Source organism: Dromiciops gliroides, chromosome 4, assembly GCF_019393635.1.
Source record: "Dromiciops gliroides isolate mDroGli1 chromosome 4, mDroGli1.pri, whole genome shotgun sequence".
NCBI classification, from domain to species: domain Eukaryota; kingdom Metazoa; phylum Chordata; class Mammalia; order Microbiotheria; family Microbiotheriidae; genus Dromiciops; species Dromiciops gliroides.
Genome location: NC_057864.1, coordinates 244,068,715 through 244,092,030, shown reverse-complemented (window position 1 = coordinate 244,092,030; position 23,316 = coordinate 244,068,715). Strand labels below are relative to the sequence as shown.

Below are 23,316 nucleotides of genomic sequence, written 5' to 3'. Positions count from 1 at the left end.
CAATACTAAAGCAGATGGCAGAAGTCAGGTACACCAATATATTCTAGGTCCTTGCTTCTTAAACTGTGGGTCTTATAAGAAAATAATAGGGTTTTGGGAATGCCCAAAGGGTGCGCACCTCCCCTCCCCCCAGTTGATTGGATTAAGATTGGTTGGATTGACTTGACTTCACTGTCTAACTCACTTAAAATTAATTCAATTAAAACCACACCTGCCTGGGCCTCAAGAAGGTGTGAACTCTGACCTCAACATGGGACCACCCTCAAATCCAGTGAACCAATGGATTTGGTTGATGCTAGCCAATTAGCTTGAAGCAGTGTGTAAGGACTGCCTCTCCTCTGGACCCAGAAAAAGCTTCCACACACAGTTACTCTCAGTTAGACTCTTTTGGAGGTGCTCTTGGTGGCAGAGGACTTGGAGGAAGAAGCAGGACAGGCTGAACTCTATTCTCTCCTCTAGGCTAGATAAGCCTTTTCTTAACTTTTAGAGACATGTGTGCTCTTTTTACTAATATTTAATATACTTTAATAAATGCTTAATGCCCCAAAACTAGTGATAAAGCTTCTGATTTCTAAGTAATAACTATATTAGGAACCCCAGCTAATTTTCCCCAAACTTGGGACAGAAATAAGGTGACCACATATAATTTTATATGCCATATTCTCTACCCCATATGGATTTGAGTAACTGAATGTGGGGGTTGTAAAAAATTTGGCAACAGTAAAAGGTTATGTATACCTATTTTATATATCTATATACTCAGGGTCACTTAAAATTTTCTCTGGTGAAAAGGGATCTCAAGTGGAAAAAGCTTAAGAAGCCCTGTTCTAGGTGGAGGTGTAAATTGGCCTGCTCATTTTGGAAAAGAGTTTGAAATTATGCAAGAAAAGCCTCTAAACCATTCATACCCTTTGATCCAGATCTCAATACCCTACATTACATATGCCCTAAAGATGTGAAAGACAAAAAGAAAGTTCCCGGGGGCGGCTAGGTGACACAGTGGATAAAGCACGGGCCCTGGATTCAGGAGTACCTGAGTTCAAATCCGGCCTCAGACACTTGACACTTACTAGCTGGGACCCTGGGAAAGTCACTTAACCCCCATTGCCCCACAAAAAAACAAAAAGAAAGTTCCCAAATGTTTGAAAAGTTTCAAAGTAATACTAGTGGTAACAAAACAAAACAAAACAGAAACCTGTTGATTGGGAAGTAGCTGCACAAACTGTAATGTATATATATTTGAATCTTATGGGATATTGTACTATATAAATGCTTAAAGAATGCATTATTTATGATTATAATGGCCTCCTAATTGAATCCCAATCCAATACATCCTCCATACTGTAGACAAAGTGATTTTCCTTAAGTCCAAATCTAACCATATCACTCCCCTCCTGGATAAACTCTAGTGGTTCTATATTGCCTCTAGAATAAAATATAAACTCAGCATACTGGGGGGTTTGCCCCAGATCAACTAAGATAGAGTCACTTTTGTGGGAAGCACTGGGGACTTGCTTCTGGGAGATACAGAAATCTGGTCCATCTATGCACATTCTGGGCTGGCCTACCATGGGGTTAGGACCAGCCTCTTTCCATTGGCTCCATAGTTGGAACTGTGTCTTTAAAACTACTTACTGAGCACAGCCTGCCTTCTTTCATTTGAATCTGGAATGAATGACTCATTCATTCACAGCTGCTAATACCATGAAATAAGTGGGGACAGCCACCTCTCTTTCCCTCCCCTGGGCCATGTTGCCCCAAGAAATAGCCTTGAGGGGCAGCTAGGTGGCCCTGGAGTCAGGAGTACCTGAGTTCAAATCTGACCCCAGACACTTGACAACTTACTGTGTGACCCTGGGCAAGTCACTTAACCCCAACTGCCTCACCCAAAACCACAACAACAAAAGAACAACAAGAAATAGCCTTGAAGTTTTGTTTTTGTTTTTGTTTTTTTTTATTTTTTTAGTGAGGCAATTGGGGTTAAGTGACTTGCCCAGGGTCACACAGCTAGTAAGTGTTAAGTGTCTGAGGCCAGATTTGAACTCAGGTACTCCTGACTCCAGGGTCGGTGCTCTATCCACTGCGCCACCTAGCTGCCCCCCTAGCCTTGAAGTTTTGATATTTTTTTCTTTGACCTTTTCAATTCTAGATGCTGGGGAGCAGAATCACCAACATGGGAACTTGAGCCATAGAGATCTCATAGCACAGTACTCTAGGCTGGATATTGAAGCCAGCATAGGAGAGAATCCCAGTGAAACAATGATCTGAGATGCCAGCCTGGTGGGATTTTGGACTTGAACTTGATGGGACTAGTGGTATGTAAGAACTGAGCTAAATTATGAGCCTAATATCCCTCTTGTCCCCTGAGGAGTGGGGGAGGGGAGATTATACCCTAAATACTGGAGGAACATATTTGTATGTTTGGTCTTGTATCTTTTAAATAAATACTCCTTTTAAATGCTAGTCTGGGGGGACAGCTAGATGGCACAGTGGAGAGAGCACTGGCCCTAGATTCAGGAGAACCTGAGTTCAAATCTGGCCTCAGACACTTGACACTTACTAGCTGTGTGACCCTGGGCAAGTCACTTAACCCTCATTGCCCCCCGCCCCCCGAAAAAGCTAATCTGATGTTAAATTAAACAAAATTAGAGTGCTAGTCACAGACCTCTAAAAAAAGGGGGAACACAATTGGTGGCGGGGCTTAAGCTGATCCCAGGAAAACAGAGACTTCCCCAACCCTCTCAGGATACTGAAGAAATAGGAAGGGATCAAGTGGTTAGAGATGTAGCAGACCTGACCCTCTCTGAGTAGGACCAGAATAAACCCTGTTACAGTTTTTAACTTTGAAAGCCCTTTACAACTCAGGCTGATCTCCCTTTTTATCTTTCTAGTCTCACTGTACATTATTCCTTCCACTCACCCCACTCTGATATTCAGCCAAACTTGCCTTCTCTCTATTCTGTACCCAAGATCCTCCAGCAACTGTCTCCATGTCTTTGCATCAATGGTTTCCCAAGCCTGAAATGTGCTCCTTCTTCAGCTTTCTCTTAGGATTCCCCTCTTCTTTCAAGACAGCTCAAATGCTATCTTGAGAAATATGTAGCTTTTCCTGACATCCCCTTGGTAAGTGTCCCCCCTTCCAAACTACCTTGTACTTCATATTTATGTCATTTACACTTATTCTGTATATACTTAAATATATTGTCTCCCCAGTTAGAATGTAAGCTCCTTGAGAGTAGGGATTGTTTCATTCTTAGTACTTGTATCTCCAGTAACTAGTACAGGGCATGGCACAGAGTAGTTTTGATTGAAAGAATTTTAAAAAAGATGGGAAGACTAGTTTGAAGTGATAGAGTAAAATATGCTGTACCCAGAGAACAATATATACAATGACTACAACTACATAAATGGAAAGAAAAAAAAACAACCTGCAAAAGAAATAGGAATTCTGAGGGACTGTAACAAGTAGTCTTGGCCCTAGAAAACAGTTGATAAAGTAACGACCAACCATAACCTGAGGACTCACGTTGAAATATGCTATCTACCTCCAGACAGATTCAGAATGAAGACTGAAGTACACACACACACACACACACACACACACACACACACACACACAGAGTATACACATCCATGCTGTATATGCACTTGTACCCATATATATGTATATACATATACATACACACACACAGACATATATATATATATACACACATACATATATATATATACACACACATACATATATATATACACACACATACATATATATATATACACACACATATATATGACATGGCTAATGCAGGAACTTGTTTTGGCTTGGCTCTGCATATTTGTAACATTTCTATTTTTCTTGCTTTCCCAGTGGGTGGGGCAGAGGAAGAGGGAGGTGGGACAAACAGAATTCAGAACTGTAAATGAAATAAAAATTGAATTAAAATAAAGAAAAGAAGGAGCAGCTAGGTGGTGCAGTGGGACAGCTAGGTGGCACAGTGGATAGAGCACTGGCCCTAGAGTCAGGAGGACCTGAGTTCAAATCCAGCCTTAGACACTTGACACTTACTAGCTGTGTGACCCTGGGCAAGTCACTTAACCCCCATTGCCCTGCAAAAAAAAAAAAAACACATCTCCTTCCTTTTTTATATTTAGAATTTTATTTTCTCAAATTACATGTAAAATACAAATTTTGACATCAATTTTTTAAAAACTTTGTGTTCCAAATTCTCTTCTTCCCTTCCTCCTTGCCTTCCAAGAACTCAAGCAATTCAATATAAGTTAAATTTATATATATATATATATATTTAGAATTTATCTCCTTCCTTCTTGTGGAGAGGTTCTGAGGAATACAGTGTCATATATGATAATCTGCTAGTCAAGGTTGATGTCTTATTTGGATTTGCTTCATGGTTTTCCTAAGAAAGTTAATGAAATCTTAGGTTTCATTAAAAGGTATCCAGGACCCAGAAGGTGTCCTGGATACTATATAATCTGCCTTGATTGGACCACAACTGAAGTATCGTGTCAGCTCTGGATACCACATTTCAGAAAGGATGTTGATAAACTGAAGATCATCCTGAGGAAGACAACTAAGATGGTGAAGGACACTGAATTCCTTTTTTTTTTTTTTTGCACAGCAATGAGAGTCAAGTGACTTGCCCAGGGTCACACAGGTAGAATGTGTAAAGTATCTCTGGCTGGATTTGAACTCAGGTATTCTTGAATCCAGGGCCAATGCCTTATCCACTGCGTCACCTAGCTGCCCCCTAGGACACTGAATTCCTACCATGTGAAGTTACTCTATGTATCTTCGTCAAGTTTGACTACCTTAGTTTGACATCAGAGGTGTCAAACTCTAGCCAATCACCCTACAAAACTCCCTAGTGGAGCCCAAACCAGGCTAAAATGTAACTGGGAAGTGTTAAATAATATAAATACAAATACAAAATAAATAGTGTCATTTGCATAGAGCACTGGGTTTGGAATCAGAAAGACATATTCCTGAGTGAGTTCAAATCCAGCCTCAGACACTTACTAGCTGTGTGATGGTGGGTATGTCACTACACCCTGTTTGCCTCGATTTCTTCATCTGTAAAATGAGCTGGAGAAGGAAATGACAAACCACTCCAGTATTTTGCCATGAAAAACCCAAATGGGGTCCCAAATAGTCTGGCAGGCATGGGGACCAATTTTAATTTTTTTTTTCTTTTTTTTGGCGAGGCAATTGGGGTTAAGTGACTTGCCCTGGGTCACACAGCTAGTAAGTGTTAAGTGTCTGAGGCTGTATTTGAACTCAGGTACTCCTGACTCCAGGGCCGGTGCTCTATCCACTGCGCCACCTAGCTGCCCCCGGGACCAATTTTAAATTGGGGAGTGTTAGCTAAGTGGCTTGCCGCAATATTGGGGCAAGGAAGGAGACCGGCAGCCTCCCTCAAAACAGAGCAGGATTTATTTAACAAGAACGAACTTTAAAAAACCAAGCAAACAGAATCAGTAGGATCAAGGAAAGGAAATAAAATGGGGAAAGGGAAATTATACAACCTGAATAACACTACCGCCCAGGAATCAGCTGAGAATACACAGCAGTGTCCTGTCGCCTTCCAGCTTCCAGCTTCCAGCTTCCAGCTAGAATGGTGAATCTCCTCCCCCCTTCTTCCCAGCAGACCCCAGACAACCCCCAGCCAATTGGCTGGACGCTCTGACAGTCACATGATTGCCTTCACTAGGCTTCCAATCATTATAATTTTGCCAGGCCCACGTAGACACCCATGAGTGATGATGTGAGGTGCCAGCGCCATGGCAATGGCTACAACCAGTGGGTAGAGCACTGTGCCATTTGTGGAGCCCCAGAGGCCAGTGTGCGTGCCGAGGTTTTTTAAAAATAAATTCTAGCCAAAGATGGGGTCATAAAAACCTCAAATAACAATTCTTTACAAAGGACAGAAAAGACTGAACAACAACAATAAAATGTTAGTTTGTGGTTTTCTTTCTTTTTTTTTTTTTTTGGTAAGGCAATTGGGGTTAAGTGACTTGCCCAGGGTCACACAGCTAGTAAGTGTTAAGTGCCTGAGGTTGGATTTGAACTCAGGTCCTCCTGAATCCAGGGCCGGTGCTTTATCCACTGTGCCACCTAGCTGCCCCATGTTTGTGGTTTTCTAAGTCAATATGCAGCAGGCAAGGATTAGTTTCTATTTGAGGCAGACACCAATGTTATACATGGTTAGCATGGAAAAGGAAGAATACATTATTTGTTAAGTGCCCATTATGTCCTAGGCACTGATCTTAGTAAGCATTTATGAATATTATCTGATTTGATCCTTACAACAATCCTGGGAGGTAAGTACTGTTATTATCTCCAATTTACAGATGAGGAAACTGAAGCAAATAGATGCTAAGTGACTTGTCCAGGGCCACACAGCTAGTAAATGTCTGATGCTCCATTTGAACTCAAGTCTTCTTGATTTCAGGCACAGTACCCTATCCACTGGACTACTGAGAAAATATAATTTTTTTCTTTGCAGATGTGGTGGTAGACTATCGCATATGTGACTATTTTGCATATAAAATGCAATACTTTGGACTGGTTGATGTGTTGGTGGTTTTGCCAAACTCCTAATCCCCTGCCTCTCCTGTTTTATTTTTTTGACCTTTATTATACAGAATGTCTTTCTAGGTAATAAAGAGATAAACTTAAGAAGGTGATATTAAAACAAAATGTATCAATAAAACATGTTTAAAACCTCAGATCAAAAACAATGGATAGTGTGCAGTAAATTACAAAAACCTGTGAGAAAAAAATTACTAATAATGGACTTTTGGAGAACACAGAGATTCCCCCCCACTCTAAGGTTTAGCTCAGAAACTTTAGCTAATCTCTTTTGGGAGATTAAAGTGGATCAATAGAAATAGAAATCAGACTAACTCAGTAGAAACAATAGAAACCACACCTACCTGAAAGCCTTGGCTCACTGAGGGTTTGTCTTTCATTAGACCCTGAGGTCAGCAAGGTACAGCTCATTTTAATATGGACCACCCCCAAGTCATGTCAATCAATGGAGTTGAATGATGCTACCCAATTAGCTTTGAGCAGTGTGTAAGAGTCACTTCTACGGAAGGAGGAACTGGAGTGGATCTCAGAAGGCTTTCATTATCTCCTCTCTGGCACCAGGACCCCCTTGAGTTAACCATACACTCTCCTCTCCAGCTTGGAAAAATGTGCTAGGTATGTAACTAGTAGGGAACTCAAGGAGACATGTGGTCAATCCTTTACTAACATTTAATATGGTTTAATAAATGCTTAATGCCAAAAACTGGTTAAAATACTATTAACTTATAAGTAGCAATATCTTAAAAACTCCAGCTGAGTTTCCTAATAATTTAGAACAGAGACGGGCTAGCTCCCAATATTTCAAACAATACAAAACAGAAAGTAACATACATTCTGGTACAACTGGTTTGTTTTTGTTTTTTATGGAAAAGTAAGCACTATGTAGAAGAAATTGTTAGAAGTGACTACATCATAATAAAAGTTATGAGTTTAAAAAAAATAATAAAATTCTTGTGTTACCTGGGAGGGATCATTACATTATTTTGTTCTGGCTTATAAGTTGAACAAATGTTAAACTCAACATTTTATTTTTTATCTCTTCCATGCTTTCATCCATGTTCTTCTCCATCACAGAAACAAATTCTGTTTCTTCAATTCCCTAGCTTCATTCTGTTAACCTGGAAATTAAGGAAACAATCAATATAGGAGAAATAAGGTCTTTAATCGGGGCAGAGGAACTATAGCTCTTGGTATGGCAAAGCTAGGAATACCCAAAAATGGGAACAGAGGACAGGATTTTTAATGGGGTAACAGAACAAAAAGGGAACCAAAAGATTGCTCCAGAGAGACATATAGCTAATTAATGTAAATGAACCTCTGACAAAAGAAATAATAGAACTGCTCCTAAATTAAGTATAGGTGTTACTGACTCTGAATAGAAACTACTTAATGTAGGTGGACCCTTTTTACATAATAACATAAAGTCCGGGAGTAAGGTGGGGAACATTGGGAAGGGATAAGTTGCTTGGGGGAAGGTCCATAAATTCATCAAGGGTCTGGAAATGACAAAGACTGTCAGCCCCAGGCAATTCATTTGTCTGGGAAAGAGGGGACTGGGTGGGGAATCAGTTCTCCATAAATTTTGTAGTTCTCAATTCAAAGCTCATCTCAGATGCCAGTTTCTATGAGACACCATTTCTGAAGTCCCTTGGGGAATTGTCTCATTTTTGTCTTGTCATTGACTCTGAGCTTGTAACTCTGAGCTCTGGGAATGACTCACTTCTTTCTGAATTTCAAGTCTTCTCCCTCCTCTTCCCCATAAAGGAATAGGTGCAACTCAGTGGATTCTAAGCTTTCTTCCAGCTCAGGTGATCAGTTCTGTAACAATTATCCAATGTGTTCCAAAAGTCTTAGATCAGTTCTAAGATATTAAAGCTTAAAACTAGACTAAGATTTGCATCTATTTATATCTCTTTATATAGATATATGTATGTATGATAGCTATAAGTACCTTTGCTAAACCCCTCAGGGGAACTGTTACATAAACACCCATTTTTTACCTAACACCTTCTAATCTTGTTCTGTTAGACTGGAAGCTACCTGAAGGCAGGAGCTTCATCTTTTGTAAAGATGGCACTACTAAGGGGGTGGAGCCAAGATGGCTGAGAGAATCCAGGAAGTTGCCTGAGCTCTCTGGAGTTTCCCTCAGAAACAACATTAACTCAAGCCTCTAAACAGATTCTGGAGCTACAGAGCTACAAAAACAAATAGAAACAATCTTCTATTTTGAGATAATTTGGAAGTCTTCAGGAAAAGTCTGTTTCATTTGGGCAAAAGGAGAGCCAGTACAACAAGGAGAGTGTCTGGACAAGTTAGCTGGAGGCTCTTGGCCATAGCACAGATCAGCAGCTGAGGCCCCTCCATCCTGGCTCAGAAGGCTGGTGATGAAGCAGGTCAGTTGTGAGACCCACCAGCATTGGCTGAGAGGGCAAACTGCCAGCTAGAGAACCACCCACAGGACATGTTCAACTAGGCCAAGCCATTCCAGCACAGGGAGCAAGCCCAGAGCAGAGAGGTATATGCAAGCCACAGAGGCTTCAGAGCAAAAAACCAGTGATCAGGCCCCTGGCCCGCACCACAAGAGGATTGCAACAGTGGCCCCTGTGCCCCAGGAACAGAGCTCAACTTTAAAAGTCACAAAATAGGCTAAAATATGAGTAAGAAACAGAAAGTGGATAGAGCACCAGCCCTGGAGTGGATAGAGCACCAGCCCTGGAGTCAGGAGTACCTGAGTTCAAATCCGACCTCAGACACTTAGCACTTACTAGCTGTGTGACCCTGGGCAAGTCACTTAACCCCAGTTGCTTCACTAAAAAAAAAAAGAAAAAGAAACAGAAAAGATCCCTTACTGTAGAAAGCTTCTATGGCCAGTGGTTGATTAGCAAGTTTGGCAAGTTGGTCTGGAGTCATCTGGGATCAGGGAACAGGCCAGGCGAGTGAAGAACCTGATCCTTCTTAAATCATACCACCTGGGACTTCTTAAGCTAGGGATACTGCAGCCTGGAAATAGTGCCCCAATTTAAGGAGCTAAAAATCAAGTAAAAGAAAGGCAAGGTGAGCAGACAGAGAAAGGTGAGGACCATAGAAAGTTTCTTCAGTAACAAGGAAGACCAAGGGGCACCCTCAGAGGAAGATGTCAACATCAGGGCCCCTATATCTAAAGCTTCCAAGAAAAATACGAATTGGTCTCAGGCCATAGAGGTGCTCAAAAAGTACTTTGAAGATAAAGTTAGAGAGGTAGAAGAAAAAATGGAAAGAGAAATGAGGGTGATACAGGAAAGACATGAGAAAAAAATCAATAGCTTGAAAAGTCAAATTGGCCAAATGGAAAATGAAGTACAAAAGCTCTCTGATGAAAGTAATTGCCTAAGAATGAGGATTGAACAAAAGGAAGCCAGTGACTTTATGAGAAACCAAGACACAATAAAGCAAATCCAAATGAATAAAAAAATAGAGGGCAATGTGAAATATCTTCTGGGAAAAACTGCTGACCTGGAAAATAGGTCCAGGAAAGATAATTTGAAAATTATTGGTCTATCTGAAAACCATGATCAAGGAAATAGCTTAGACATCATCTTCCAAGATATTCTCAGGAGGCGGAGCCAAGATGGCAGAGAGGAAGCAGCAAGCTGCCTGAGCTCTCCTTCTGTTCCCTCAAAAAGAACATTAAATCAAGCCTTTGGATGGATTCTGAAACTACAGAACCTGCAAAGAGACAGAGAGACACAATCTTCCAACCAGAGATAATTTAGAAGACTTCAGGAAAAGGTCAGTCTGACTTGGGCAAAAGGGAGGCCCAGCGAAGGGCAGCAACCCAGCGCCGAGGGGGTCAGGGCGAGTCAGCAGGAGCTGTGGGCCACAGCCAAACAACTGAGGCCCCTGGAACCTGGCTCAAAAATCTGGTGGCCAAGAAGGACAGTGGAAAAACCTACCTGCAACGGCCGGGAGGGCAGGCTTCCAGGTGTAGGGCCACGAACGGGACAGGCGGGATCGGGCACCTGGCCAAGCGCGCTCAGACAGGAAGTGCAGGGGGGTGAACTACACACACTATAAAGGCCTCAGAGTAAAAAGCCGGTCACACAGCACCTATACCCCTGCACAAGAAGCCCAAAACAGGGACCCTGGTGCCCCCAGAGTAGACCTCAACTTAAAAAATAAATAAATAAGTAAGCTGCAATAATGAGTAAGAAGCAAAAAAGAGCCCTCTCCATTGAGAGCTTCTGTATCAATAGGGAAGAAGCCAACACAAACTCAGATGAGGACAATACCCTCAAATTGCCTACATGGGAAGCCTTACGAGGGAAGGTGAATTGGTCTCAAGAACAAAAAGCCTTCCTGGAAGAGCTCAAAAAGGATTTTAAAAATCAATTGAGAGAGGTACAAGAAAAAATGGGGAGAGAAATGAAAGCAAAACAAGAAAACTATGAAAAAAGAATCAGCAGCTTGGAAAAGGAAGCACAAAGATTGACTGGCCAAATGAAACAAAAAAGTGCATAATTTCACTGAAGAAAACAATGCCTTAAAAAATTCATTTGGCCAAATGGAAAAAAAGGTGCATAATCTCATTGAAGAAAACACTGCCTTAAAAAATTCACTTGGCCAAATGGAAAAAAAGGTGCATAATCTCATTGAAGAAAACACTGCCTTAAAAAATTCACTTGGCCAAATGGAAAAAAAGGTGCATAATCTCACTGAAGAAAACACTGCCTTAAAAATTAAAATTGGACAGTTGGAAGGTAAGGAATCCATGAGACACCAGGAATCAGTCAAGCAGAATCAAAAGAATGAAAAAATAGAAGAAAATGTGAAATACCTCATTGGAAAGACAACTGATCTGGAAAACAGATCCAAGAGAGACAATTTGAGAATCATTGGACTGCCTGAAAGCCATGACCAGAAAAAGAATCTAGACACCATATTCCAGGAAATTATTAAGGAGAACTGCCCTGATATCATAGAATCAGAGGATAAAATCATCATTGAAAGAATCCACCGATCACCTCCTGAAAGAGACCCCAAAAGGAAAACTCCAAGGAATATTGTAGCCAAATTCCAGAATTATCAGGTGAAGGAGAAAATACTCCAAGCAGCCAGAAAGAAGCAATTTAAATATCATGGAGCCACAGTCAGGATTGCTCAGGACCTGGCAGCTTCAACATTAAAGGACCGCAAGGCTTGGAATATGATATTCCGGAAGGCAAAGGAACTTGGATTGCAGCCAAGAATCTATTACCCAGCAAAAATGTGCACTCTCTTTCAGGGGAAAAGATGGACATTTAATGACATTGGGGACGTTCAATCTTTCCTAGTGAAAAGACCAGAACTGAATAGAAAATTCAATTTTAACATACTAGACTCAAGAGAAGTTTAAAAAGGTAAACAGAGGGGAAAAAAAAGGTTACCCAATTAGGTTAAACTGTTTATATCCCTACATGGGAAGATAATACTCATAACTCTTAAGAATTGTAAATGTATTTGGGCAGAGAGAAGGAGTTTACACAGAGGGTATAAATATAAATTGTCTTTGATGTGATGATACAAAAAAAATTAAGGGGTTAAAAAGGGAGTCTATGGGGAGGAGAGGAAAGGGGAGGTGGAATGGGATGAATTATATCATATGAAGAGGTGAAAAAAACACCTATTACAATAGAGGGAAAGAAAGGAGGGGTGAACATTGTTTCAACCCTATTCTCATTAGATTTGATTCAAAGAGGGAATGACATACACGTTCATTGGGATAAAGAAACTTAGCTCATTCTTTAGGGAAGCAAAAGGGGAAGGGGAAGGGAGAGACTGATAGAAAGGAGGACAAAAGCAAGGGAGAAAAGGGTAAAGAAAAGAGAGGGGGGTGATAAAAAGGGAGGGCAGATTGGGGGAGGCAGGGGTAAGAAGTAAAACATCAGTGAGGAGGAATAGGGTGAAAGAAGCGGGGAAAAGTACAAAGGGGGTAAATAGAATGGAGGGGAATAGACAGTCAATAATAAGAACTGTGAATGTGAATGGGATGAACTCTGCTATAAAATGGAAGCGAATTGCAGAGTGGATTAAAAACCAGAATCCTACAATATGCTGTTTACAAGAAACACATTTGAAGCAGAGAGATACACACAGAGTAAAGGTAAAAGGCTGGAGCAGAATATATTATGCTTCAGCTAAAGTAAAAAAAAGCAGGGGTAGCAATCCTTATCTCAGACAAAGCTCAGGCAAAAATAGATCTCATTAAAAGAGATAAGGAAGGAAATTACATCTTGCTTAAAGGTACTATAGATAATGAAGTAATATCAATATTAAATATGTATGCACCAAGTGGTATAGCATCCAAGTTCTTAGAGGAGAAGTTAAATGAGTTACAAGAGGAATTAGACAGTAATACTATACTATTGGGGGATCTGAATCTCCCCTTCTCAGAATTAGATAAATCTAGCCGAAAAATAAATAAGAAGTGAAAGAGGTGAATAGGTTACTAGAAAAGTTAGACATGATAGATGTCTGGAGAAAATTGAATGGGGATAGAAAGGAATATACCTTTTTCTCAGCAGTACATGGCACATTTTCAAAAATTGACCATGTATTAGGGCACAAAAACATCATAGTCAAATGTAGAAAGGCAGAAATAGTAAATGCATCCTTCTCAGATCATGATGCAATAAAAATTACATGTAAGAAAGAGCCAGGGAAAAGTAGAATGAAAATCAATTGGAAACTAAATAATATCATTCTAAAGAATGAATGGGCCAAACAACTAATCATAGAAACAATCAATAACTATATCTAAGAGAATGGCAATAATGAGACAACATACCAAAATCTATGGGATACAGCCAAAGCTGTGCTTAGGGGAAAATTTATAGCTCTAAATGCTTACATGAATAAAAAAAAGAAAGAGGTGATTAATGAATTGGACATGCAACTTAAAAAGCTAGAAAAAGTACAAATTATAAATCCCCAATTAGATACTAACCTGGAGATCCTGAAAATTAAAGGAGAAATGAATAAGATTGAAAGCAAAAAAACTATAGAATTAATCAATAAAACTAAGAGCTGGTTTTATGAAAAAACCAATAAAATAGATAAAATATTGGTTAATTTGATTAAAAAAAGAAAGAAGAAAACCAAATTACCAGTATCAAAAATGAAAAGGGTGATGTTACCACCAATGAAGTGGAAATTAAATCAATAATTAGGAATTGTTTTGCCCAACTGTATGCCAATAAATTTGACAATCTAAATGAATGGATGAATATTTACAAAAATACAAACTGCCCAGGTTAACTGAAGAGGAAATAAAATCCTTAAATAAACCCATATTAGAAAAAGAAATTGAACAAGCCATTAATGAACTCCCTAAGAAAAAATCCCCAGGGCCATATGGGTTTACAGGTGAATTTTACCAAACATTTAAAGAACAATTAATTCCAATATTATACAAATTATTTGGAAAAATAGGTGAAGAAGGAGTTCTACCAGATTCATTTTATGACACAAATATGGTGGTGATACCAAAACCAGGCAAAGCAAAAACAGAAAAAGAAAATTATAGACCAATTTCCCTAATGAATATTGATGCTAAAATCTTAAATAAGATATTAGCAAGGAGATTACAGCAAGTGATCACCAGGATAATACACTATGACCAGGTGGGATTTATACCAGGAATGCAGGGCTAGTTCAACATTAGGAAAACTATTAACATAATCCACCACATCAATAAGAAAACCAACCAAAATCATATGATTATCTCAATAGATGCAGAGAAAGCTTTTGACAAAATACAACACCCATTCCTAATTAAAAAACTAGAGAGTTTAGGAATAGGTGGAGCTTTCCTTAGAATAATAAACAGTATCTACCTAAAGCCATCAGCAAATATTATATGCAATGGAGATAAATTAGAGGCCTTCCCAATAAGATCAGGGGTGAAACAGGGATGTCCATTATCACCCCTATTATTTAATATTGTACTAGAAATGTTAGCTTTAGCAATAAAAGAAGAAAAAGGAATTAAAGGAATCAGAATAGGCAAGGAGGAAGCAAAACTATCACTCTGCAGATGATATGATGGTATACTTAAAGAATCCTAGAGAATCAACTCAAAAATTACTTGAAACAATTAACAACTCTAGCAAAGTAGCAGGATATAAAATAAATCCACATAAATCATGATCATTTCTATACATGACCAACAAAGTCCAGCAGCAAAAGATAGAAAGAGAAATTCCATTTAAAGTAATGGTAGATAATATAAAATACTTGGGAGTCTACTTGCCAAGACAAACCTAGGAACTCTATGAACACAACTACCAAACTCTTCACACAAATCAAATCAGATCTAAATAATTGGAAAGATATCACTTGCTCATGGATAGGCAGAACTAATATAGTAAAAATGACAATACCACCTAAATTAATTTACTTATTCAGAGCCATACCAATCAGACTACCTAAAAATTATTTTATAGAGCTAGAAAAAATAATAACAAAATTCATCTGGAAAAACAAAAAATCAAGAATATCCAGGGAAATAATGAAAAAAAATTCACAGGAAAGTGGGTTAGCGGTACCAAACCTGGAGCTTTATTATAAAGCGGCAGTCATCAAAACTATCTGGTACTGGCTAAGAAATAGAGTGGAGGATCAATGGAATAGGCTAGGCACAGGAAACGCAGTAGTAAATGACACTAGTATTGTAGTGTTTGATAAACCCAAAGACTCCAGCTTCTGGGATAGGAACTCAGTATTTGACAAAAACTGCTGGAAAAACTGGAAGATAGTATGGCAGAAATTAGGCATAGACCAACATCTTACACCTTATACTAAAATAAGGTCAAAATGGATACACGATTTAGACATAAGAGGTGATACCATAGGTAAATTAGGAGAGAAAGGAATAGTCTACCTATCAGATCTTTGGAAAGGAAAACAGTTTATGACCAAAAAAGAGATAGAGTATATTATAAAATGCAAAATGGATGATTTTGATTACATTAAATAAAAAAATTTTTGTACAAACAGAAACAATGCATCCAAAATTAGAAGGGAGGCAGAAAGCTGGGAAACAATTTTTATGGCCAGTACTTCTGATAAAGGCCTCATTTCTAAAATATATAGGGAACTAAATCAAATTTATAAGAATCCAAGACATTCCCCAATTGAGAAATGGTCAAAGGATATGAACAGGCAGTTTTCTGATGAAGAAACCAAAGCTATCTGTTCCCATATGAAAAAATGCTCTAAATCTCTGATTAGAGAGATGCAAATTAAAACAACTCTGAGGTACCACCTGACACCTATAAGATTGGCTAACATGACAAAAAAGGAAAATAATAAATGTTGGAGAAGCTGTGGAAAAATTGGAACACTAATGCATTGTTGGTGGAGCAGTGAACTGATCCAACCATTCTGGAGAGCAATTTGGAATTATGCCCAAAGGGCAATAAAGCTGTGCATACCCTTTGACCCAGCAATACCACTTTTGAGTCTTCTGCCCAAAGAAATCATGGAAAGGGGAAAGGAACCCACATGTACAAAAATGTTTATAGCTGCTCTTTATGTGGTGGCAAGGAATTGGAAGTTGAGGGGATGCCCATCAATTGGGGAATGGCTGGACAAGTTGTGGTATATGAATACAATGGAACACTATTGTGCTGTAAGAAACGATGAGCAGGAGGAGTTCAGAGAAACCTGGAGGGTCTTGCCTGGGCTGATGATGAGTGAGATGAGCAGAACCAGAACATTGTACACAGTATCATCAACATTGAGTGTTGATCTACTGTGATGGACTATATTCTTCCTATATTCTTCTCACCAATGCAATGGTACAGAAGAGTTCCAGGGAACTCATGATAGAAGAGGATCTCCAAATCCAGGAAAAAAAAAAAAAGAACTGTGGAGTAGATGCTGAATGAACCATACTATTTCTTTTGTTTTTGGTGCTGATGTTTTTCTCTTTTGAGGTTTTTCGTCATTGCTCTGATTTTTCTCTTATAACATGACTAATGCAGAAATATGTTTAATGTTATTATGTGTATATGTATATATGTATATATGTGTATATATATATATATATATATATATATATATATATATATATATATATATATATATAATGTATATCAGATTACCTGCTGTCTAGGGGAGGGGAGAGGGAGGGGAGGGAGGGAGAAAAATCTGAAATTGGAAAGCTTGTATAAACAAAAGTTGAGAACTATCTTTACATGTAACAGGAAAAAAAATACTTAATTAATTAAAAAAAAAGACATTCTCAGGGAAAATTGCCCTGAAATTCTAGAAGAAGAAGCTAAAATAGAAATTGGAGCTGGGGGACATACCTGGGGTTATACAGTAGGTGACTGTCTTGTGTCTGAGGCCAGATTTTGGTTGAGATTCCCCTGGATTCCAGGGGTGATGCTTTGTCTACTGTATCACCTAGCTAGGTGATGACATCTTTAGGGTTAAATTGAGGGGTGAAGGAAATGCACTGGGGGAGAGGAAAGGGCAGAGGTGCAATCCTACATGAAAGAAACAGGAAAAGGCTTATGGAGTGGGGGTATTTAATGTGGGCAGTAAATGAGCCTAACACTCAGCAGAATTGGCTCAAAGACCTCAATCTCATTAGAAAAGGCTCAAGGAGGGAATAATGTACACACTCAATTGGGTGAAGTAATCTCTCTAACCCTGCAGGAAAAGAAGAGGGGAAGGGGATAAAGGGAGAGGGGCAAAAGATGGAAGGGCAGATTGGGGGAGGGGACAGACAGAAGCAAATCCCTTTTGAAGAGTGATAGGAAGAAAGAAGATGGATAATAGAATAAATATCATGGGGAAAGGAGTAGGATGGAAGGGAAACCATTAACAATAGTAATCATGAAAAAGAGAAAAGGGGGGAAAATTGTACAAAGAATTTTTATAGCAACTATTGGTGGAGGCTAAGAATTGAGAATCAAGGGAATGTCCATCAATTGAGGAATGATGGAAAAAGCTGTGCTATATGATTGTAGTGGAATGGTCTTGTGCTACAGGAAATGACAAACAGGATGATTCCAGAAAAACCTGGAAAGACTAGTGAACATGGATGTATATTGAAGTGAGCAGAGCTGGGAGGACATTGTGCATAGTTGACAGCAGTATTGTTCAATGAGCAATTGTGAATGACTTAACTACTCTCAGCAATGCAATGATCCAAGACAATCCCAAGGAACTAATGAGGAAGCTTATTATGCACCCCCATAGAAAGAACTGATAAAAAGAACACTTGTGGATTGTACAAATATAACCTGGTTGCGATCTTGTGGAGGGGAGAGAAGAGGGAGGGAGAAAAATTTAGAACTCTAAATCTTATGAAAATCAATGTTGAAAACTACCCTCGGCCGCTAGGTGGAGCAGTGGATAAAGCACCGGCCCTGGATTCAGGAGTACCTGAGTTCAAATCTGACCTCAGACACTTGATACTGACTTAGCTGTGTGACCCTGGGCAAGTCACTACCCCCCCCCAATAAAATAAAATAAAATACTTCCTTAAAAAATACAATTGGACAAATGGGGGGGGGGGGGAGAATCCACTGAAGAAAACAACTCCTTAAAAAGTAGCATTGGTGAAATGGAAAAGGAGGTGCAGAAACTTACTGACGAAAATAATGCCCCCCCAAAAAGAAGCCACTACTGAAAAATATGAGTTACTGTGAAAAGTAGCAGTGGTATGTTGTAGTGGTAACAATACCACTACAGTTCCAGTCCAGGTTCCACCATTAGCAGCAGTGTGACCCGTGGACAAGCTATTCCCTGAATCCAAGTTTCTTCATCTATAAAATAATGGTAATAATCCTTGCCCTGCTGGTCCACAGGGGCCATCAAATGACATAATGGCTTTAATATACAGTAGAATGATCGTGAGTCCTGGAGTCGTGAGTCTGTTTCCTCATCCATAAAATTGAATGTTGGACAAGGCCAGATGACCCTATGGCCCTTTTCCAGCTCTAAAGCTTTGATCCAATAAAAACCAATTTAAAACGAATTTGCACAAATATAAGCCACTTTTTTTCATTCTTTGTCTTGCCCTCTCTTCCTCCTGGCTCAGCAGATGGGAAGAGATAATTAATGTCTGTGGCCCATCCTGGGTCTGCTCCCAATTCCTCCTAAGTCCATGGGTATGGTGTGGGGGTATCCCCCTGCACCCCAAAGGGCTTGCTCTATGGATTTGGGAACCTTAGGATCTCCTGGCTCCATGGAGAACAGATTAAGAGAGGCCTTGCGAGCTTCTGCAGCCCCGGGGGACTTAGGTTAGCCATTAGGAAGTATTTCCTTGGGGGGGTGGGGATGGAGGATTCGATGGGGTTTTCTTTCTCTTTCTCCAGGGCTCTAACAGCTTCTGAGCCACCACAATATCTAGTGGAGGATGCGGAGTATACCAGAATCAGCAGGGGAATGGACGCCATAGCTTCTCAGTTTTCTTTGCCAGCCTCAAAGGACGCTGGGTAAATAGGTTTCTCCTCTCCCTCTCCTCTTCCCCCCTCCCTTCCTCCTTCACCCTCCCCTAACCTTCCTCGGCTCTGCGGCCCTCTGCTGCCCCCTGACGTCTCGCTCTCGCCCCTGCGGCTCCCGGCCGCGCCCTCCGCTTCCGTCCTCGCGGAGCATGTTAGTCCCGCCTCCTCCCTCTCTTCCCTGTAATTGGCGGCTCGGGGACTCCGCCCATCCTACCATTTGGGGTTGGCCGTGCTTTTTATCTCTCCGGCCCCGCCCACCACCTCCCCTCCGGATTGGCTGCACTCTGGCTCCTGGGCCCCACCCTCTTTCCCAGGGCTCTAGCGTCACGCGCTGCTCTGGCCGCTTCCGGGGTGGGGGGAGAATGGGGGGGGTCCTTGCTTGCAGCCTTGCGGAGGCCGTGTAAGCTGGGGCCGCAGCCGCGGGAGGTAAGGCCGTTTGGCAGTGCCCGGGGGGCTGCAGAGTGCGGGCACGGTGTCCGTGCCCCGGAGTGCAGAGGCCTGGCTGGCAAGAGGCAGCTGTTCTCCCCCCGTCCCCCCAGGAACTCCCCAGGAACATTGCACCTCATTTCCTTCCTACCTGGGCCCCGTTGAATCCGGAGGGGCTTGGGTTGCGGGAGGTGGGGGAAGCTGAGCAGGTGCCTTTTGAGGGAAGTGGCTCTGGGGCAGGGGATGCCCAGGTGCCCGGGGGTTCCCCAGGACCAAGCTGGGCGTGTGCACGAGCTGGAGAGGCGGGAATGTGTGGGTCGGGCTTGATGAATATGGGGGCCAGCCCTGGATACCTTCCCAGCGGGGACTCGGGGTGGGGGTGGGGTTCTTGGAGCTGCCCTGGGAAGCTGACTGCTTAGGTCTGCGTTGCCCCCATCCCAGCGTGATGTTACCTGGTCCTGGCATCCTCAGGATCTTCAGGACTTTGGGACTGGGTCAGGTTGATGCTGCCCACCCCCGGGTCCCTCCCCTCTTTGCCAGGACTCCCAACCTTATGCCAAACTAAGGGTACTACTGGCCCTAGGGAGATGATGGGAAGGACCTGAAGGTGTCACAGATAGTGACATCATCTTTTCGCTATTCTCTGCCCTCCCCGTATTTCAGTCCCTGCTCTTAGCATTTTGCAGATTGGAATGGTCGAGGCCATGGAGCCTTCCCAGCCCTGTCCAGACCTGAGTCTGGGAGTGGGGAGTAGGGTAGTGTAAGAATGAAAGGGATTTCTTAAAACCACGTTTCAAGAGTGAGGGGATAGGGTGTCGCTTGCATGGACGAAGTGTGGCACATCTTGCCTTGGGAAAGAGGGTGGCCTTGGGGTGGGTGGGTGGGTGTGCCTTCTTTAATCTGCCCTGAGTTAGAAATTTGGTGCTCTTCTTGGAAATGGAGCCTCTGGGTGTGGTTAGATGAGCTTCTTGAGCCCATTCTGGCCTTGGTCCCAGAGGGTGAGAAGGGAAAAAGGTGCATAGTCAGGTGGTTTCCAACATCTCTTACTTCTGAGGCAGGACTTCCCCTCTCTCTGCTGGGACTGGTTCCAATCCGGCCCTTAGTAGAGAACGCTGTACACAGTAGGTGCTTAATAAATGACTGTTCCCATCAATTAAGATTTTGAAGTGGGTGGTGAAGAAAAGATGAAATATTTTAATTAGTGGAAAGGACCTTAGACATCACTGAGTCCAACTTTCATTTAAAAGATAAGAACACATCTGAAAACAGATGGAAACACATAAGAATTTTTTTTTCTTTTCCTCTGACAGTTCCTTAATCTGAAGTTTTGGGGTTTTTTTGACTGTTTTCTCTCACAACTAGCTAATATGGGAATTTTTCCATGACTACTCATGTATAACTTATTTTGAATTGCTTGAGTTCTTGTGGGTGGGGGGTGTGAATGGAGGGGGGGGGAGAAGTTGTAACACAAAGTTTTTTAAAAATTGATGTTAAAATTTTGTTTTTATATATTTTAGAAAATAAATTTTTTCTATTAAAAAATTTAAAAAAAAAGATAAGAACACAAGCCCCAGAGAAAGAGGTTATAATGTGCTTGTGGCCACACAGGTGGGATTTGAACCCAGGTATGACACATTCTATTGGTGGGTCACAGGTTTCTGACATGAATTGTTTCTGAAATTAGGGTTTGAATCTGTCTTGCCACTTGTTAGCTTTTTGGCCTTGGGCAAGTCACTCATCTTTCTGGGTCTCAGTTTCCTCCCCTGGAGAAAGGGAAATTTTGCTATTTGCACTTGTTTTAAGGCCCCACCTTTCTCCTTGCCTCATAGTGCTGTTGTGAGAAATACACTTTGAAAGCCCAATAGAAATGTGTTAATATCATTATTGTTCTTGTACAGTGTCCTGAGGCCTCGGGGAGGGGAAGGGCAAGGTCATGGTCAGCCTTCTGGAGGGATTTCCAGGTTTGAATCCCATCGAGTGAAATGGAGAACTTTTGTGCCCCTGACCCCAGGGACCCGAGTGGAGGTGTCCCTCCCGAAGCGCCCCATGCTGACGGCTCCTCTCTGCTGTTCCTGCCCCTGCCCTGGCTGCTGATGTGATGAGTAACACGACAGCACCCAGTGCCCCAAGGGCTGCCAGTGACTCCCTGGTGGGCTACGTGCTTGGCCCCTTCTTCCTCATCACCCTAGTAGGGGTGGTGGTGGCTGTGGTAAGGAAAGAAGCCCTACCTTTATCCCTCCCTGCACCTCCCTTTACCCCAAAGGCTCTTCCTAGGGTGGTGGATGGATCTCTTGTTGGGGATGGTAGTTGGAAGTGGGGGGGGAGGGGATGATGGACCCTTCTTCTGCCTAGTCCTCCTCACCCTGTATGCTTTATTGCAGATGATGTACATCCAGAAGAAGAAACGGTAAGTGCTGGTCCAGCTGAAGGGAAACGGGCACCAAGGGGGTGGGAGAAGGTAGTGCTGCTTCAGATTGGGGACCTCCCTAATTAGGCAGCTAGGTGGCGCACTGGACAGAATACTGGAACCGGGGTCAGGGGGACTGGTGTTGATCCTGCTTTAGATAATGCCTGTGTGGGACTGGGCACTGCACGTAGCCATTTTGTTACTCCGTTTCCCCATCTGTTAGTACATCTACTTTAGAGGTTGTAAAGATCAAATGAATTCACATGTATATGTAACTCAAAGACCAAAATTGTAAAACACTTGGGTGTTTTATATCCTGTTAAGTCTTCTAATTCCAGTCTCCCATCTATTCCAAGATTCCCCTCTGTATCATCTCTGAAAGCTGGTTATGGAGATGCTCCTCTTCAGGGTGTGCATCCCTTATTACTTTTCTCTGAACACCATGATGGGTTTGGGGAGGTGGAGACTGGTCAGTTTACTCAACCTTGAGTGAAGGTTCTCCGTGTCTGCTTTGGGGCCTGAGGAGTGGGAAAAAGGGAAATTTGGGGACCCCTTCCTTTCCAGGGTCGACAGGCTCCGGCACCATCTGCTGCCTATGTACAGTTATGACCCAGCTGAAGAATTGCATGAAGCTGAGCAGGAGTTGCTATGTGAGGTGGGGGATCCCAAGGTGAGTGATTCAACCCTTCCAGCCTCATCCTGGAGTTCTCACAGGGATTATTTTGGTCTGGATATCCTGGGCTGATGAAAGGAGTGAGAATACCCCACTGAAGGTTTGGGGAGCCATTTCCTGTCTTGCCACTAGCCAGACTGGGACCTGTACAAAGTTGGGGTTTTCAGGCTCCATTTTTCCCCTTACAGGTGGTCCATGGTTGGCACAGTAGCTACCAACATAAACGGATGCCCCTGCTGGATGTGAAGACATAAACAAGGGAAGCAGAACTGCCCCACCCAAGGGGAGACCTTCTCACCTGTTACAAGAGTCCAGAACTGCTCATTTCTGCTATCTCCCACTGGAGAGCCTCCCTCTTCAGCCTTGCCCAGCAATAGGACGCACAATAGTCCCTTCCTTACTTGACCTGCTGGCTAGGACAGCTGTCCTTTGACAAGAATCCTCATCTCTGCCTTGCTTTTCCTGAAGTATTTTAGCAAACCCTAAAACTGAAGGGGAGGGGTAGGAATCAGCTGGCCCTGTTGGACTCCTGCCTTCCCCAGAGATGTCCCAGCATGCTCAACCTTGCCCTTGCTGCTGTCAGGTGCTGGGTCATGGCTTCCTAGGGAGGGATTCATAGTGGAATTCTGTCTCTAGGGATAGCTTTGTTTATATTACACAGTATCTATTTTGTAAATAAAATGTTTTGTGGATGGGAGTGTGGCATCTAGTCCCATTTCAGGTCCTG

General features: G+C 41.9%; 2 protein-coding genes across 4 annotated transcripts; one reads left to right on the top strand and one right to left on the bottom strand.

The window, feature by feature from the left end:
* Nucleotides 1-7,660: 7,660 nt before the first annotated feature.
* On the bottom strand, nt 7,661-20,361 carry LOC122755975 (extensin-like). 2 transcript variants are annotated; one of them, XM_044004980.1, is made up of 2 exons: nt 19,661-20,361; nt 7,661-7,725 (listed from the first exon to the last, which is right to left on the bottom strand). In XM_044004980.1, the coding sequence occupies exons 1-2, from the start codon at nt 19,972-19,974 to the stop codon at nt 7,713-7,715; spliced, it is 327 nt and encodes a 108-aa protein (XP_043860915.1). In that variant the 5' UTR covers nt 19,975-20,361; the 3' UTR covers nt 7,661-7,712. The 2 variants fall into 2 exon arrangements, with proteins under 2 accessions (XP_043860915.1, XP_043860914.1); XM_044004979.1 differs by lacking the exon at nt 7,661-7,725 and adding an exon at nt 9,577-9,634.
* SMIM29 (small integral membrane protein 29) lies at nt 19,380-23,286 on the top strand. Of its 2 annotated transcripts, none has more exons than XM_044004983.1 (5): nt 19,380-19,509; nt 21,521-21,718; nt 21,891-21,916; nt 22,481-22,586; nt 22,778-23,286. In XM_044004983.1, exons 2-5 carry the CDS (start codon nt 21,608-21,610, stop codon nt 22,841-22,843), a joined length of 309 nt encoding a protein of 102 aa, XP_043860918.1. In that variant the 5' UTR covers nt 19,380-19,509; nt 21,521-21,607; the 3' UTR covers nt 22,844-23,286. The 2 variants fall into 2 exon arrangements, with proteins under 2 accessions (XP_043860918.1, XP_043860916.1); XM_044004981.1 differs by having other exon boundaries at nt 19,422-19,509; nt 21,408-21,718.
* Nucleotides 23,287-23,316: the final 30 nt, after the last annotated feature.

Coding starts and splice junctions, on each gene's coding strand:
- LOC122755975 (XM_044004979.1), bottom strand. CDS start 19,974: ATGCCAGGACCAGGTAACATCACGCTGGGATGGGGGCAACGCAGACCT. Junction 9,635..19,660: donor CCGGATTCAACGGGGCCCAG/GTAGGAAGGAAA, acceptor CTTGATTTTTAG/CTCCTTAAATTGGGGCACTA.
- SMIM29 (XM_044004983.1), top strand. CDS start 21,608: ATGAGTAACACGACAGCACCCAGTGCCCCAAGGGCTGCCAGTGACTCC. Junction 21,917..22,480: donor TACATCCAGAAGAAGAAACG/GTAAGTGCTGGT, acceptor CTTCCTTTCCAG/GGTCGACAGGCTCCGGCACC. Junction 22,587..22,777: donor GTGAGGTGGGGGATCCCAAG/GTGAGTGATTCA, acceptor TTCCCCTTACAG/GTGGTCCATGGTTGGCACAG.